Source organism: Dreissena polymorpha, chromosome 14 (assembly GCF_020536995.1).
Source record: "Dreissena polymorpha isolate Duluth1 chromosome 14, UMN_Dpol_1.0, whole genome shotgun sequence".
In the NCBI taxonomy this organism is placed as follows: Eukaryota; Metazoa; Mollusca; class Bivalvia; order Myida; family Dreissenidae; genus Dreissena; species Dreissena polymorpha.
The window spans coordinates 41,137,031-41,156,099 of record NC_068368.1 but is presented as its reverse complement, the minus strand read 5'-3'; the positions used below and the strand labels follow the sequence as shown (position 1 = coordinate 41,156,099).

The 19,069-nt window shown below is 36.6% G+C and overlaps 1 protein-coding gene across 1 annotated transcript; it reads right to left on the bottom strand.

The window, feature by feature from the left end:
* Positions 1–3,712: 3,712 nt before the first annotated feature.
* Positions 3,713–17,251, bottom strand: LOC127857164 (probable 39S ribosomal protein L53, mitochondrial). The gene is made up of 3 exons (XM_052393570.1): positions 17,085–17,251; positions 5,244–5,353; positions 3,713–3,980 (listed from the first exon to the last, which is right to left on the bottom strand). Exons 1-3 carry the CDS (start codon positions 17,213–17,215, stop codon positions 3,823–3,825), a joined length of 399 nt encoding a protein of 132 aa, XP_052249530.1. The 5' UTR covers positions 17,216–17,251; the 3' UTR covers positions 3,713–3,822.
* Positions 17,252–19,069: the final 1,818 nt, after the last annotated feature.

Below are 19,069 nucleotides of genomic sequence, written 5' to 3'. Positions count from 1 at the left end.
TAAAAAAATTGACAAATCTGTTTTAACCTAAAAATAAATTGATATTCTTTTCAAACAAGTACAACTTAAAAGTCAGTCTTCTTCAAATGCTAGCAGTGAAACGCCAGAAAAGTCCGGTCAAGAGAGTATTAAAAGACTGTTTAGTTTGCTCAACCTGCTTTGCACGCCACAGAGAAACAGGCTTGGGGAAGCTACACTGGAGTCCCTGATCAGACTTTGTCTGCACACGGAGAGACTTGATGAAGAGGTCACCAGAATAATTGATAAATTCGCTGAAAAGCCCAGAAATGTTGAACTTTGAACATGAACATAACATGTTAATGAATAAAAGTGTTTGAATTATGTTTTTCTCCCTCTGTATGGTTAATTATAGTGTTGAAACTTGATTTTGTACTGTTACTAGCTAAGCATAGAAATTTCCCCCTTTTCCCCATTTAAGCGCGAATTTCCCCCCTCTCAGGGGACCCGACCCCCTTCCCCCAAAACTGAAATATGACGTATGACCTTGAAGGATGACCTTGACCTTGTGAAGGATGACCTTGACCTTTCACCACTCAAAATGTGCAGCTCCATGAGATATTCATGCATGCCAAATATCAAGTTGCTATCTTCAATATTGCAAAAGTATTCATAAAATAAGCGATTTGGGCCACATATATTTGACCTCTGACCTTGAAGGATGACCTTGACCTTTCACCACTCAAAATGCGCAGCTCCATGAGATGCACATGCATGCCAAATATCAAGTTGCTATCTTCAATATTGCAAAAGTATTTATAAAATAAGCGATTTGGGCCACATATATTTAACCTCTGACCTTGAAGGATGACCTTGACCTTTCACCACTCAAAATGTGCAGCTCCATGAGGTACACATGCATGCCAAATATCAAGTTGCTATCTTCAATATTGCAATAGTATTCATAAAATGAGCGATTTTGGCCACATATATTTGACCTCTGACCTTGAAGGATGACCTTGACCTTTCACCACTCAAAATGTGCAGCTTCATGAGATACACATGCATGCCAAATATGAAGTTGCTATCTTCAATATAGCAAAAGTTATTGCAAAATGTTAAAGTTGGCGCAAACAAACCAACAGACAGGGCAAAAACAAGAGGGCCTGAGAGGCCCAAGGTATCCCCCGCAACAAATGCTTTGTTTGAGGATGGGTGCAAATTGGACGGATGAACATAATGATAGATGGAGGGACGGAGGACAATAACACAAAACTAAGACAAAGGAAGGTTCTTAAGCCTTCACAATTTATTTAGGGGAATTAATAAGTCGTGCAATGCCATTTGGCGTGCATCATCCTCTTATGCATATATATACTCATACCAAGTTTAAATGAAATATGCCAAAGCGCTTCCAAGTTTTGGTTCCGGACACAAAAGTGCCTATAGTAAAAAGCATTTTTTCAAGATACAAAGGGCCATAAGTCTGTTTTTAACAGATGGTGTACAATGCCATTGGGCGTGCATCATCCTCTTATGCATATATATATATACTCATATCAAGTTTAAATGAAATCCGCCAAAGCACTTCCAAGATATGGCTCCGGACACAAAAGTGCCGGACGGACAGCCGGACGGATGGACAACGCCTAAACAATATCCCTCCGCCTCTGGCGCGGGAATATATTCATACCAAGTTTCAAAGAAAATCCGCCCAAGCGCTTCCAAGATATGGCTCCGGACACAAAAATGCCTATAGTAAAAAGCATTTTTTCAAGATACAAAGGGCCATAAGTCTGTTTTTAACAGATGGTGTACAATGCCATTTGGCGTGCATCATCCTCTTATGTATATATATACTCATACCAAGTTTCAATGAAATCCGCCAAAGAACTTCCAAGATATGGCTCCGGACACTAAAAAGCATTTTTTCAAGATACAAAGGGCCATAAGTCTGTTTTTAACAGATGGTGTACAATGCCATTTGGCGTGCATCATCCTCTTATGCATATATATACTCATACCAAGTTTCAATGAAATCCGCCAAAGAACTTCCAAGATATGGCTCCGGACACTAAAAAGCATTTTTTCAAGATACAAAGGGCCATAAGTCTGTTTTTAACAGATGGTGTACAATGCCATTTGGCGTGCATCATCCTCTTATGCATATATATACTCATACCAAGTTTAAATGAAATCCGCCAAAGAACTTCCAAGATATGGCTCCGGACACTAAAAAGCATTTTTTCAAGATACAAAGGGCCATAAGTCTGTTTTTAACAGATGGTGTACAATGCCATTTGGCGTGCATCATCCTCTTATGCATATATATACTCATACCAAGTTTAAATGAAATCCGCCAAAGAACTTCCAAGATATGGCTCCGGACACTAAAAAGCATTTTTTCAAGATACAAAGGGCCATAAGTCTGTTTTTAACAGATGGTGTACAATGCCATTTGGCGTGCATCATCCTCTTATGCATATATATACTCATACCAAGTTTAAATGAAATCCGCCAAAGAACTTCCAAGATATGGCTCCGGACACTAAAAAGCATTTTTTCAAGATACAAAGGGCCATAAGTCTGTTTTTAACAGATGGTGTACAATGCCATTTGGCGTGCATCATCCTCTTATGCATATATATACTCATACCAAGTTTAAATGAAATCCGCCAAAGAACTTCACAGGTTATGGCTCCGGACACAAAAGTGCCGGACTGACGGACAACGCCAAAACAACATCCCTCCGCCTCTGGCGGGTGATAACAATATGTCCCCTACTACTATAGTGGGGGACATAAAAAAAACACTGAAGTTATGGCCCGGACATGCTTGTTCTGCCCGCCCGCCGACATTCGCCAATCTAATAACCAGTTTTTTCCTTCGGAAAATCTGGTTAATAAATAAACTGCAATATACCAGTAAGCCTAAATTTCTTTTTCGAAAGAGCGAATGAACAAACAGGGAAATAACTGTAAAATAACAAAGTGAAAGGTTATTGTTTTTATGAGTTGCAATTCTTCTAATTGATATCTTTACACCCATAAAGTTTCGTGTTGAAAACCTGTATCATATCTGAGATACAGCCCTGACAAAGGGCCTTTACTTTTATTTAAGAAAGTGTCAGGTTATGGTTCTTGTGCATGGCACACTTATTGATATCTATACATCCATGAAGTTTTATGCTGAAATCTTATACAGTTAGTGAGAAATTAGCTCCGAGTTTGTGACAGACGAAGGAATGGACTACACCAAAACTATATCCTGCCGCCCTGGCAGGGGATAATACAAGTGAAATGATTGCAGTTTATTAATATGTACTGGTCTTAACAATAAATTATGTAAATGTATAAAAAACTTGGGATTGTATACATATATTGTTTGATTGGAAAGTTGAGTATCAAATACATTCTGTAAGATATGATAGTAGAATAATTGTGTATTGAATATATTGCAATATTGTATTCCTTTAAAAAGTGGGAAGTGAATGAAACAAAATTATTTTTACATTTTAGGAATCCAATTTGCATTTATTCAACGTAACTAAGGTATACAGGAACACACGTGACTGATCTTTATAATGCACAAAATTTTCAGCTGCAAAACACTATTATCATTTCTCAATAACTGATTGATGGAATTCAAAGTTTACTATCGCGATTGAGAATCATATCTTGACTTTTTGTCAATTCTAGTTCATTATCCGTACATTACTAATTAACACTGCCATTAACTATAATGCAACTATCACTACATGTACTTAGTCTTTTTATTTACATATTACTTTCTCCAACATTACATACATATATACATACAGATGTAGCAAAAACAAAATTTAATCCATAGAATAACAATCCAAATTTATTTCTTCTTCTTTTGTTGTTTTCCTGCCATTTTAGTTAATGCTATATCAGCCTCCCCTTGGCTAGTGTCTTTTGCTTTACAGAATTTATCCATTTTCTCAAGGATATCTCCAGATTTCAGATATTCCGTCTTCAAGATCAACTGATGACCATCATCTAAAATAAAAACGGTTTGCCAGAATGTAATCATAATGCAGTCAAGTCGCTTTCTGGGACAACCAGTCTTTATGAATGTGCTAAAAGTGTTGTCACAGATTAGACTTTGCCTATGTTGTTCCCTATATACTTGATGGGAAGAGTGCATGATTTACATTTTGTATTCGAACATTCAATAGGTAAAATAATGTCACTTAGTATATAGAGAATGGCATTACGATACAATTAAACCGAAAAAAGCATGCCATAAACTTTGATGTCACTAACATTATTTACATTTATATGCTAAAAACATTTTGAAATATTGGAAATTAAAGTCGTTATTGCTTCAGTATAAATGAAACCTTGACGATGCGTCCTCTCTTCTTGTCATTACATTTTTATATGTTTCCTGTCTCACTGACAAACATGGCCAAGTTTGATGAAAATCGTTTAATGAGTTGAGGAGATATGGACCAACGAGAGATAAGGGCTAAAATATTTACCTTCAATTATTACCTTGACCTTGAGCCAGTATGACTGACTCATTCCTTCTGTAAATCACTGCCACATTGAATAAAAGTTCAATAAAAATCCTTCCATTGGTATAGCAGATATAAACCAGTCATGAAAAAAGAGATTCTACCTTTTGACCTTTAAGTTTAAGTATGACCTTGACCTTTAGCTGGAATAACCTACTCATGCCTAAGTTTTGGCCCTTGTCTCAATTACTTAAACATTAAAACTAATTTTCATAGCTGGTTGGTGTGACTGGTTTGTGCCTTGTGTCTTAATAACCTAAAATATTTAAGCCAAGTTTCATCAAAATCCTTTAAATGGTATGGAAGATATGATGCAGACACAAAAATGGGGGCTCAAACTTTTGACCTTAAAGAACAATGTTGACCTTGTGCAGACATGTCTTCTGCACATCATCACAATGCCCCTAACAATGTTTACAAGAGAACATAGAACTGGAGTTTCTAACCTTTGACCTTGAATAACAACCTTAACCCAGCATGACTGATACATGCCTGCTGCATTTTTTTTGTATTTCATTTAAACCTATTTATTTTAACTATATTGCATCAAAAGCATAATGCTAACTGAAATGCATGAGTCCATATCCTGGGTAAAACCAGTACCTAGTGTCTTCTAAATCTAAAGAATTATCCCACAGTGGGGATCAAACCCTTGACATTCTGAAAGACACCATATCTACAGTGCCATATTGACTTTTTCAAATATTTGAAACTGCTACTTTTAAACAACACATCAACTCACTGAATTCAACATCAATCTGTGGCTTTGATCTGTCTGATTTTATGTCAACTCTCACACGAGCAGTCGCCTCTCTTTTCAAAGACTTTGACGTCAAAATCGAGAGGCAGTCTCTAAAGCAGAAAATTAAGAAATTGTAAGTAAAAAGATATTCATGTTATATGACTACTGTTATAACAATTTATAAATAAATATTGGTTCGAAGATTTAAACTTGTTTATTTCAATGTTGTTGTTTTTCAAATTGGAGTCTTATAAAATATATAACAAGAGGGCCAAGATGGCCCTAGTTCGCTCACCTGAGAGGAGTCGGTTTATTTAATCTTTACCAAATGTCAAACTTGACCTAGATAGTGTCCAGACAAACATCCTGGTCAAGTTTCATCATTATTTCATCTGCAAGTCATGATCAATGTACCTATGAAGTTTCATGATCCTAGGCGTAAGCATTCTTGAGTTATCATTCGGAAACCATTTTTCTAAGTTGAGTCACCGTGACCTTGACAGCCATTGTGTGAATACGTTTTTTGGCACTGTAACCTTGACCTTTGACCTAGTGACCTGATAATCAATAGGGGTCATCTGCGAGTCATGATCAATATACCTATGAAGTTTCATGAACCTAGGCATAAGCATTCTTGAGTTATCATCCAGAAACCATTTTACTATTTCAGGTCACCGTGACCTTGACCTAGTGACCTGAAAATCAAAAGGGGTTATCTTTGAGTCATGATCATTGTACCTATGAAGTTTCATGATCCTAGGCATAAGCGTTCTTGAGTTATCATCTGGAAACCATTTTACTATTTCGGGTCACTGTGACCTTAACCTTTGACCTAGTGACCTGAAAATCAATAGAGGTCATCTACAAGTCATGATCAATGTACCAATGAAGTTTCATGATCCTAGGCCTAAGCGTTCTTGAGTTATCATCCGGAAACTGTTTTACTATTTCGGGTCATTGTGACCTTGACCTTTGACCTAGTGACCTGAAAATCAATAGGGCTTATCTGCAAGTCATGATCAATGTATCTATGAAGTTTCATGATCCAAGGCATAAGCGTTCTTGAGTTATCATCCGGAAACCATTTTACTGCTTTGGGTCATCGTGACCTTGACCTTTGATCTAGTGACCTGAAAATCAATAGGGATCATCTGCGAGTCATGATCAATGTATCTATGAAGTTTCATGATCCTAGGCATAAGCGTTCTTGAGTTATCATCCGGAAACCATTTTACTATTTCGGGTCATCGTGACTTTGACCTAGTGACCTGAAAATCAATAGGGGTCATCTGCGAGTCATGATCAATGTACCTATGAAGTTTCATGATCCTTGGCATAAGCGCTCTTGAGTTATCATCCGGAAACCATCTGGAGGACGGACCGACCGACATGAGCAAAACAATATAACCCCTCCTCTTCGAAAGGGGGGGAGGGGGCATAATGAGAAAACTGCCCCAATCCCAGCAGCCATGTTATTCAACTGACCGGAACCATTTTTGAACTCAACTCTCGTATCAAGGAAACAAATTTTCTGAGCAAATTTCATGAAAATTGGGCCAATAATGTGACTTCTACTGTGTTCACATGTTTTCACTATATACATATAGAGAAAAATTCCCCGCGGCCATGTTTTTCACCGATCCAGACCATTTTCAAACTCGTCCGAGAAATCAATAAAACCAATGTTTTGACAAAATTTCATGATAATTGGGCGAAAATTGTGACTTCTAGAGTGTTTACAAGGTTTCTCTATAGCCAAATAGGGAAAACTGCCACTATATACATATAAAGAAAAATGCCCCGCTCACTGGCGGCCATGTTTTTTTACCGATCTCGATCATTTTCGAAATCGTCCGAGACATCAATTGAACCAATGTTTTGACCAGTTTTTATAATGATTGGGCAAAAATTGTGACTTCTAGAGTGATTACAAGGTTTCTCTATAGCCAAATAAGGAAAACTGCCCCGCCCACTGGCGGCCATGTTTTTCAACAGATTGGAACCACTTTTGAACTCAACTAAGATATCATTAAGACAAACATTTTGACAAAATTACATGAAGATTGGGCATGAAATGTGACTTCTACAGTGTTAACAAGGTTTTTCTTTTTTTGACCTAGTTTTTGACCCAGCATAACCCAGTTTCGAACTCGGCCGAGATTTCATTGGGACAAAGCTTCTGACCAAGTTTCATGAAGATGGGACAAGAAATGTGGCCTCTAGAGTGTTTACGAGCAAATGTTAACGGACGGACAGACATACGATGGACAAACCCAGTCACAAAAGCTCACCTGAGCAATCAGGTGAGCTAATAAAAAACTCATATCCAAGTAAAGGCAAGTAACTTTATAAATGCTGTGCATATGCATAATCATTGGCCAGCCTTAATGCAAATGTCCAGTGACATGTTTTAATGCATTGAGTTAACCCTTTGCATGCTGGGAAATTTGTTGTCTGCTGAGTTTCTAAAACAAGCATTTTCTTTGATTTTTTTTCAAAGAATACTATCAGAATAGCAAACAGTTTGGATCCTGATGAGACACCACATTCTGTGGCTTCTCATCTGGATCCAAACTGTTTGCAAAGGCCTGCAAAATTCGGTTCCAGCACTGAAAGAGTTAACTCAGAACTATTCATTTTATGTTAAAAGAATAGCTTCTTAGTATTGCAGTTGTCTTACTTGCTAAAAAGCTGACAAATGAAAAAAAAAACAACAGAAAAAATAGACATGTTTATTAAATAAGACATATATACAAATGAGTAATGACACAAGCAAGTTTCCAGCAATTAAATTTTACAAGCAGACCAATGCAAGGATTGCATTTTAGCATTTTATGAAAATGTTTAGACACAAGTTTCAAGTTAATAGTGAATTATAAAATTAATTTAATGTAGACTTGTATTATGAACCCTTATTTAAACAAGAAACCGTCGGATATGGGTGATGCTCCCCAAAGGTTTTTTTGTCACAATATTGCACTATATATTCAGATAAAAGGAAACGTCTTGAGGGGCATAACTTTGGACAAAATAATACAATGGATGGATTAGCAACTTAAAAACTCTCTAAATAAATCATCTAACCAGAACCCACAAATAACATGCACATCTCATCAAGGTAGTTAAGCTTCCCATGAGCTTCATTGAATTCCAGTCATTAGTTGGGGAGAAATAGCCCGGACAAGAATTGCACTATACATGTATGTACAGTTTATAGAAAATTTCAAAGGGCTATAACTCTGTGAAAAATCATCCGACCATAACCGGCTGATAATATGCACATCTCCTGTTGGTAGTAAAGCTTCCGATGAAGTTTCATTGAATTCCCGTAATAAGTTGCTGAGAAATAGCTCGGACAAGAATTGCACTACATGTACAATGGAAAATTTCAAAGGGCCATAACTCTGTGAAAAATCATCCGACGAGAACCGGCTGATAATATGCATATCTCCTCTTGGTAGTGAAGCTTCCCATAAAGTTTCATTGGATACCAGTCATTAGTTGTTGGGAAATCGCCCGGACAAGAATTGCACTATATGTACAGTTAATGAAAAATTTCAAAGGGCCATAAGTCTGTGAAAAATCATCGGACCATAACTGGCTGATAATATGCACATCTCCTTTTGGTAGTGAAGCTTCCCATAAAGTTTCATTGAATTCCGGTCATAAGTTGCTGAGAAATAGCCCGGAGAAGAATTGCACTATATGTACAGTTAATGGAATATTTCAAAGGCCCATAACTCTGTGAAAAAAATCATCTGACAAGAACCCGCTGATAATATGCACATGTCCTCTTGGTAGTGAAGCTTCCCATAAAGTTTCATTGAATTCCGGTCATTAGTTGCTCAGAAATAGCCCGGACAAGAATTGCACTATATGTACAGTTAATGGAAAATTTCAAAGGGTCATAACTCCGTGAAAAAAATCATCTGACTTGAACCCGCTGATAATATGCAGATGTCCTCTTGGTAGTGAAGCTTCCCATAAAGTTTCATTGAATTCCGGTCATTAGTTGCTGAGAAATAGCCTGGACAAGAATTGCACTATATGTACAGTTAATGGAAAATTTCAAAGGGCCATAACTCTGTGAAAAATCATCAGACAAGAACCGGCTGATAATATGCACATGTCCTCTTGGTAGTGAAGCTTCCCATAAAGTTTAATTGAATTCCGGTCATTAATTGCTGAGAAATAGCCCGGACAAAAATTGTGCACGGACGGACACACGCACGGACAGACGAAGCGGCGACTATATGCTCCCCCCCTAAATTTTCGGGGGAGCATACAAATTATTAAGAGTCTTAATGTGGCAAAATACAACAGAACAGTTTAAGATGCCAGAGCTTTTTCTTCTTTAGCCTTATAAAGGCTTCTTCCAAAAAGAAAAAATGCTTTAAAATGATGCAATTTATCCCCAAATTTCAAGCTTACTTTGGGAAATTGTTTCCCCTTCGGTGATGTCCATAAAGTACATCACGCTTAGAAGGAATGTTATTAATAGTTTGTGAAGGGTAGGGGTCAGGCCATGTGTGACGACACAAATTATTTTTTAAAAACTCATTTCTTATTTATTAAGAAATTTATTATTTTTTTAATTATTTTTGTGGAATTTCATAGCTTGAAAATTATATTCAAAAATAATTTTATGAGACATTTCTTAATTAGTTTCAGTTTTAAATAGCATGAAATGCATATCTCCTGAATATGTTGTTCATGATTCCTATCACTGGGATCACTATTATGCTGTTATGAAGCCTTGTTTTATGTATAGCCTTGCTTCAGTCATGCCGGAAGTATCATTAAATCAATTTTTTTCTGTTGCATAGTAATGTCACTGTGGGAGAAATTCAGATCGTAATGGTGTCATAGAGTAACCCTGGGTTATATCTGTCGCACGGGGCTTGTCGGACAACCACAAAAAGTCGAATATTTACTTACAAAACGACATCGCATTCAACCGTTTGAGCTCTGTTTACATTCTATAAATACGTTTTTATAGTATCATGTCACCAATCCTCCAATTGGGTGATGGAATAACTGGGCGATTTTGATTGGAAGATGTGAGTTCGTTTGGAAAGACATCCCAAATTCAGCTTGGCAAAAATCGGAGAGTAGGCAACATTTAAAACGGTCATTTTACAAGTAACAGTACGTTGTGAAATGAGTGAATACCGTGGTGAGTAAACAAAATATTTAAACTGATATATTTATCTTTTTAAAAGCATAATAAAAAACAATTACAAACATAACATGAATTGTAAAAAAAATAAGAAAACTTAAACTGTCCGATAATCCCCAGGTAGTTTATGCTTCGTAAAATGCTATTCAGTTATTGGGGTTTATCGGACACCATACTATGGCAAGACCTATAGAACTTAGGTGTGTTTGCTCTACTTTTATAAGATGAGCTCAAGAACCATCATGGCCTCGTTGCAAAATAAAGACATTCAAAGAAACGGACCATTAACTAAAATACAAAAAAAAATAAAATAACAATGTCTATCTTGTATTTGCGCGCTTTTCAGCTATGCCCAAACAGGGAAAACGTATGCGATGTATATCGCAAATATATACGTAAAGTATAACTACAAAATACAAATTCACCTATATTTAGGCTTTTCACAGCTTAAATAACATAACGATTAAGCCCAACAACAGAAATACATACAACCAACAACTGTCCGATTTAAGCCTTTTTAGTGTCCGATACAAGCCTTAGGAAGTCCGGTTTTACCCTGATGCGTTGATATTTATAAAGTGCAATCTAATTGGTTTACTAAAAGGTTTAAAATAGATTTGAACATTCTATACTGTTGCATGAAAGCTACTGTACCAAGAAAACAAAAGCTTTCCTCTTCGAATAGTGAATCATCGAGATTACGCTGTCTTTTTCCTGGAGGTGTATGATATAACCCAGGGTTACTCTATACTAGTTATTATTATAATACCAAATGTTGAGGATTCAGATTTGCAATTATTATAATCATATTCAATCTAGATACATTTTGTAAGTTACTGCTTAATGAATAACTAGCAACGCTGATAAAAGCCAATTCCTAATTATCAGTTCAATGGGAGAATAGCAGAAAAAACCAATACCACTCTCACTTATTTATCAATAAAACCACTATTTTATGATGTAAAGCACAAAACTAAAAATTTATTAAATGAGCAATGTTTTATCTTATCATGCGTATAAATTTTATTTCATTATGGTGACTAAATATGCTGTTCATTGAGAAACTTATGAGAAGAAATATCCCAACCGTACTGATTTTCGGACTGCTTGCAAAAGCAGCATCAACATTAGTGTTTTTCCTAGGAGGGCAAAGGGGCATGGCACATTACTTTCAAAAAGGGCATTTTAGCGCGCAGTTTAGGCAAAAAAGGGCAAAAACGTTCCGTAAATACCTAAATTAGGGAGAAACATGTAATCACATCAGAGGTAATTGTGGAAAAAATATAAACAAGCACATTTAATGGTAATAGATGTATTTAACTTACTATGATTTATATTAACATATTTACCTTGCAATGTACATTTAAGTTCCATGCTGTTTCAATAAACTGTACAGCAAAACAAAAATAATAAAGCAATATATGCATATGAATCTGATTATACACAGATCCACTAACATATAAATGAAACCATGTTTGTCTTATCCCATTTTCTAACAATAATCTTGACAGATGTTTAAAATAACATTGCGAGTAAATTGATCGCTAACAATATGCAAACACTCGTTTCCATGACATACATCCACCGAGTAGATTACAAATAAATTAATAATGTTGTTGCTATCTAAAACATTTTTATGCATCGTTGATTATCACAGACATTTCATTAATTCCTTTTTAATGTATAATCTCCATCGTTAATTCCCTTCTTTTACGACGTTATTTGCCATTTTTGCCGAGTCACAATTTAATTCTGTATAGTCCGCCATTTTGATAAAATGTCAAATAATGTAAGCGACAGGTGCGCATAGCAACGTTAAATCGTATACGCGATTCACATTTTGTTAAATAAGGATACGTCTTAGTAATTATGTCAATAATTAGATCTAATTATCTTAAAGACGAATACGATAAAGAATAAATTTGATTGTGATTTTAATTGTAATTATGCGTAAAAATATGTTTTGATATAACTGAATAATGCATGCAATGCACAATTGCCACGAGAATAACATCGAGTTTTTCATCAAAAGTCTCCGAAGTAATGATTTTATCGTGGAGGAGTACACATTGCCGACCTAAAAGTGCACTTCGTATAACATGGTCTTTGGCATTATCGATTGATACTGACACAGGGTTATTCACGCATGACTAATTCACAGCTTTAAAGCAGTCAGTAAGACCTACCTATAAATCGAGCACTGTTATAGATTAAATCTGCTCAATTTATAGTCGATTAGACGTTGACGTCTCTCGAGTAAATCAAGCACAGTCGGAGCGTCACAGACAATCAAGGAAGCTGATTTTGCGGACCAAGTTAGATCGTATGAAATAAAGATGTTATCGATAAGGGCCCGTGGCTAAATTTGCCTTTGAAAAAAAGGGCGTGTGGCGAAATTTGCCATTGAAAAGGCGATCCAGGAGGGCAGCGTGGCTTTTCGCCACGCTAAAATGGCCTGGGAAAAACACTAAACATGTGTATGTTTACAATAAAATTGCGGATATGTCAAACATCATGAATATTCATGAGATTGATGTCATCTTGTGCACGTATGATTGAACTTTACTACACTGTTTTCAAAATTGATGTAGGACCACCCTTTTGCTGAGAAAATAGTACTAATAACTGACAACTGTTAATAATTAGCTATTCCACTGTTATCTTAATAATGTGATAGTTCTTCTTTACGTGTTATATGTTAATACAGTTTAATAGTGCAGTGTGTATTAGATGTAAGTTTAATTAGGTGATAATAAGAATTTTTTTTTAAGTGTGACATACTTTAGGAGGGTGGGGATGAGATTAGTGAAATAAGTGATAGTTAGTTACATGTGGGGGGTGCGTGTAAAAATGGTTAAATTTTGAGTGATGTACTTTATGGATTACCCCTTACAGTTTTGTCATTGTTTTCCCAAAATTGGAAGACTAGGCCCTTCCCCATATCTAGTATTAACAAGGGACAAAATTGTCACAAAACCAGGTTTTCATTGTGAAAAAAAATCTGATTAAGGGAGACAACTCAAACTGAACTTTTGAAATGAACAAACAAAATTATCCCCCTTTGTAAGTTTGTTTCAAAATAAATCTATTTTAAGTTGTAGTGACCTTGACATTGGAGATATTGACGTGATTCTTTCGTGCGACACACCGTCCCATGATGGTGAACAAATGTGCCAAATAATTGTAAAATCTCACAATGAATGACATAGTTATGGCCCAGACAAGCTCATTTATTGCCAATTTTGACCTTTGAACTCAAAGTGTGACCTTGACCTTGGAGATATCGACGTAATAATTTCGCGCGACACACCGTCCAATGATGGTGAACAAATGATTTTAAAATATGACAATGAACGACATAGTTATGGCCTGGACAAGCTTGTTCCGCCCGCCCGCCAGCCAGCCAGCCAGCCCGCCCGCATTCGCCAATCTAATAACCAGTTTTTTCCTTCGGAAAACCTGGTTAAAAAGCTCTGATTGCAACAAATGCTTAATATATTAATACAGATACTTCAAGTTTCATGTTAATTCTTTTAATTTGATATTATAAGGGTCATCTAAAGAGCACTCACACAAAAGTTAAGGGATCAATACCAAGACCCAACAGTCGCTAAGCGGACACCATATCCACTACGCTGAAACCACTGAACCAGCTTTGAATTACAGAGGCTAGAAAAGCACGCATTTATAAGATACTAGTATAAGATCTTAATTAAGCTTGGCTGATATAAAACACTTCTTTCATCAAGCACAAAATATAATTTAATTTTTGGGATGCATTACTTTTTTATTTATTAAAGTCTTGTAATGTTTTGTTCACAATAAATTGTGAATAATGTCCATACAGTGCTCCAGCTAGGATTTGAAAAGGGCAGGGGGGCTTTTTTGTCAAAAGGGCACTTTCGACGCGCAGTATATTGTCAAAAGGGCACTTTCGACGCGCAGAATTTTGTGAAAAGGGCACGTTCGAGCGCACGGGTGTTTCTGGAATGCTTCCTATTGCATGTTAATTTATATGTTATAAATAATTGTATTATTCCCATTATTATTAAACCATTCAAATATAATGTCTACAATGAGGATTAAAATAATTACAATGAAATAAGAGATTTATGAATTATCATATGTAAAAAAAAAAAAAAAAAAATTTTTTTTTTTTTTTTTTTTTTTAGAGAGGGGAGGGCAGGGCGGGGGGGGGGCAGGGCTGAGGTTCGGGAGGGCAGGGCGCGGCGCCCTTTGATTTAGGCCTAGCTGGAGCACTGTCCATATATGTATTACAATACATGGTTATAAAATATTTTAGCTTTTAAATTAGGTAGCAACTATTATCATACTATAACATTTTTTAATCATAACAAGAGGGGCACATTTAAACTATTATTCCTTTTTTGCCGTGAGGATACAGAGTTTCAGCTTTTTATATTGAGTAGTTGATCTAACATGAGTCAATATAAATTGCCGCCTTAGAGTCTTTTGTCGTTTTTGATGATTTTTGCTTTGGCAGACTCTTGGATTAATTCTGAACGCGAATTATTTCAGCTAATCTAACATTAAATGAAAAACAACGCAGCTTTGTCGATTTTGATTAACAATCCCAAATATTTTAAAAATATACACACATAAAAAGATGAACAAGAAACATGTTTGGAAATGTTCTCCTAGTAGAGGGTTTTATACTACTATTGCCATTTTTTATCTTTTCAGATCTTGATCATTGTTGATAGAGACCATTAAAGTTCATCCAACAAATAGACGTATTCTTATTTATGATCAAGATACTAAAACCATGCCAGAGGTACAGTGTCCATTCCCAGGTTGTGAATACAAGACTCCGGATGTCGATCCACTGATCGTAGTAGCACTCATAACAGCACACAGCCCAGCACATCCTGCTGCACCACCAGCTGTCCATGTAGCTGTTGCAAAAATTGAACGCGTATGACAACCAACTATCTCCGCCGCAGGTACATGTGAGGATTGGTCATATTTTCAAAGTTGTTGGAAAGACTTTGTTGATGCTACAAAGGTTACCGGTAGAGACAAGGTTATACAACTCCTTGAGTGTTGTGACGAACCTCTACGTAAGGACATCACAAGAGCCAGTGGAAGCCTCACCGATAAAACAGAGGCTCAGTAACTTGCTGCAATTCGTAAACTGGCCGTCCGCGAGGAAAAGATGATGGTGGCACGCGTCACGCTACATAATATGCGCCAAGATCGGGACGAGACTGTGGGAGGTTTCGGCGCTAGGTTGCAGGGTGAGGCAAACATTTGCAAGTATTTAATCAAATGCTCTGGGTGTGATATTGACATTAGTTATACAGAAGCCATTATGCGCGATGTGTTAAGCAGAGGACTTGCGGATCCTGAAATCCAAATGGATCTCCTCGTTGATAAAAACCAGGACATGAGCCTTGAGGACATTTTTCAGTTTGTGGAGGCGAAGGAAGCAGGCAAACGCTCTGCCTCTCGCCTGTTAGATCGAGAGTCGGTCAATGTTGCCAGCACCTACAAGAAAACACAGAAAGTAGAGGGACAGTCTGACTTAGAAGTTTGCTCATATTGTGGTAAACGAGGAAACAGGAAACAGAGTAAAGCACATATTCGCCGTACTCAATGCCCAGCATTTGGCCACAATTGCGAACACTGTAAGCGTGATCACCATACAGAATCCATGTGTCGCAGCAAGGACAGGTCCCACCGCCCACCACGAGCCCGTCAATCCAGGGGAACTGATCATGAGAATGCACTGTTCGACTCCTTGTGTACATTATTTGACAATTCATACTGTTTAGACACAAGCCTCGATAGTGAAGTGTGCACAGTTAGCAAGCGTAATTATAGTGTACCTCACGAGCATCATGTATATGACATTCTATCAGACACTTGGGTCAGCGGAAGCTCCAAGCCACAGCCATTTATAAATGTGAATGTTCACACTGTGTTGGAAGACTATACTGAACTTGATCTCGACAACATGTATGCACGCTCCACCCAAGCCTTCGTCCCTGCCATGGCTGATACTAGTTGTCAGAGCTGTTTAGCAGGCCTTAAAGTTATCCATCGCCTCGGTTTAGGAGAATAAGTTGCAGGCGTTATCTTCATCTATATATGGCGTGCTGTAAATCCACATGCGGACGACTGTCAACAAAAGCCTAAAAACGCTTAGTTGTGCTTGATAATTATTTATTTACAAGGTTCTTGACAAACGACATGTTATATCTTTTTCCAGATATTTTTGGAAGTAATGTTCAAGCCCACCATATATAGATGAAGATAACGCCTACAACTTCAGAATCTGATAACAGATAACACTACTACTGAGTGGACCACAGTTGGCAATTTGCTGCTGAGATTGTTAGTTAAAAAGTAGAACATCTCAACTGAGCACAAAGTGTTCAAGTCCACCGATTGCGTTCACCCTATTTGCAGACTGCGCAGGCTTATCTGATCTTGATCATAAATAAGAAAACGTCTATTTGTTGGATGAACTTTAATGGTCTCTATCAACAATGATCAAGATCTGAAAAGATAGGAATTAGCAACAGTAGTATAAAACCCTCTACCTAGTCTTAGTTATATTGGTTGGATGGTACCTTCCACGAAAAATTGACCTTTATACTCGCGAAATCACATTGCATACGCTTCAATTTAAAATTTACCTAATAGAACATGTGTTTGGTTCATACGGATCAAAACTGAATTTCATCGTCTTTACTGGTTTGATGTGAAAGTCCTTGAGCAGTAGAGCTACTCTTTTAAAGTCTGATATATAAATTGGCTTAAATTTCATTTTGTTTTGTTGCAACAAAAAACACTCACCGAATAGTAAAGGTCATGCATAACATTTAATTTAATTAAGCATGTTTTTATAAATGGAAGACGGTACACGTACACAATGAGCATGTTTTTGTATCGCCCTTTTGATTGTACGGCCATTTGTCATCGAAGGGCCATATAAACATGCATCTTATAAACATAATATTTCGTTCATCAATTCGTTTGTTTAATAATTCGTTAATTTAGGGACCTACCCCGGTATATGACAGCAAACCAAAAGAACTTATTTTATCAGGAGATTTTAATTGTCCTGACATAGATTGGACCACCCTTACTGTGTGTACCAGGGACATTCAAGATAGAACTATCAAACAACACTTAATTGCCATCATGAGTGAAAATAACTTAACTCAGACACATTTGGATCCAACTCACCAAGGTAACTTACTTGATTTCACATTAATAACAAATCCGTCATTAATTAAAAGTACAACCAACGTACCTGGTATCTCGGATCATGACATGGTAGTGATAGAGTCAGACATTAAACAGCATTTTATTAACTCTAAACATAGGGAAGTTTTTAAATACAATCAAGCCGATTGGAATGCCATCAAGGAAGATTGCCAGTGTATTTCAGACGATATTATTGACAAAGTTAATGGTGTTACTAACATTGAAGAATTGTGGTCTATATTTAAAAATGGTATTAAAAACAGTGTCGAAAAACATGTGCCATCGAAAATACATAAACTCAAAAACAACCTACCGTGGCTGAACAGAAACATTAAAAAAAATCTTTGAAAAAGAAAGTTCGTCTTTATAATCAAGCAAACAAAACAGGATCTTGGGGCCGTTTCAAACAATATCAAAAAGAATGCAAAAGAAACCTCCGTAGAACAGAATGGGATCATATAAATAAAATTATACAGGACGGTATGGACAAGCATAACTCTAAACCCTTCTGGAACTATATAAAATCTAAGATACAGGATAACATCGGAGTGGCACCGTTGAAAAAGAAAGGTAACTTATTATCTGATGCCAAAGAATAAGCAGAAATTTTACTGACGCAATTTCAATCTGTGTTTACAATACACACTGGTACCTCGGTACAAGCAAAAACTTAATTCTCAACCTTTTCCGACGATACCTCATTTTCAAATTAACTCCGAAGGTGTATTGAAACAACTTTTAAATATTAATGTGTCTAAAGCTTGTGGTCCTGATAGCATCCCGAACATTGTTTTAAAAACTTGTGCAAATGAACTGTCGACGGGCTTGAGTGAAATCTTTCAGTATTCGTTAAACACCGGTAAACTACCTCAGGATTGGAGGGACGCGAATGTGGCGCCTGTATTTAAGAATGGAGACGAGCATTCGGCTGAGAACTACCGACCAGTAAGTCTTACATCACTAACAAGCAAGATTCTTGAACATATTATTATATGTAGCCCCCTTTTAAAACATTTTGATAAATATAGTGTACTGACAAATTTAAATCATGGATTCAGATCTGGCTATTCTACAGAGACACAATTATTAATAACCATGCATGATCTACTGACATCTTTTGAAAAGAAACAACACGCTGATATTGCAATTGTCACATTATGGTTAGAAATTGTAGGTGGAATATGTGGGTTTACCTCATGTAAGAAATATTGAAAATTTTATCAAAAGGGCCAGTAAACATGACAGTCACAAAGTGCACATATGTTCAAATAAGCTTATCGATGAGGGAGAGATTAAAGAATAGTATAGCTGACACAAGGCCGGGTATGTTTGTATTGGTCAAGCAACGCATAGACTGACCAATGGGATTCTGAGTAATCTAGCCAATCAGCTTATTTAGAATACTGACCAA

Coding starts and splice junctions, on each gene's coding strand:
- LOC127857164 (XM_052393570.1), bottom strand. CDS start 17,215: ATGAAATTTAAGCCAATTTATATATCAGACTTTAAAAGAGTAGCTCTA. Junction 5,354..17,084: donor CCAAACACATGTTCTATTAG/GTAAATTTTAAA, acceptor TTTCTGCTTTAG/AGACTGCCTCTCGATTTTGA. Junction 3,981..5,243: donor ACAGATTGATGTTGAATTCA/GTGAGTTGATGT, acceptor TTTTTATTTTAG/ATGATGGTCATCAGTTGATC.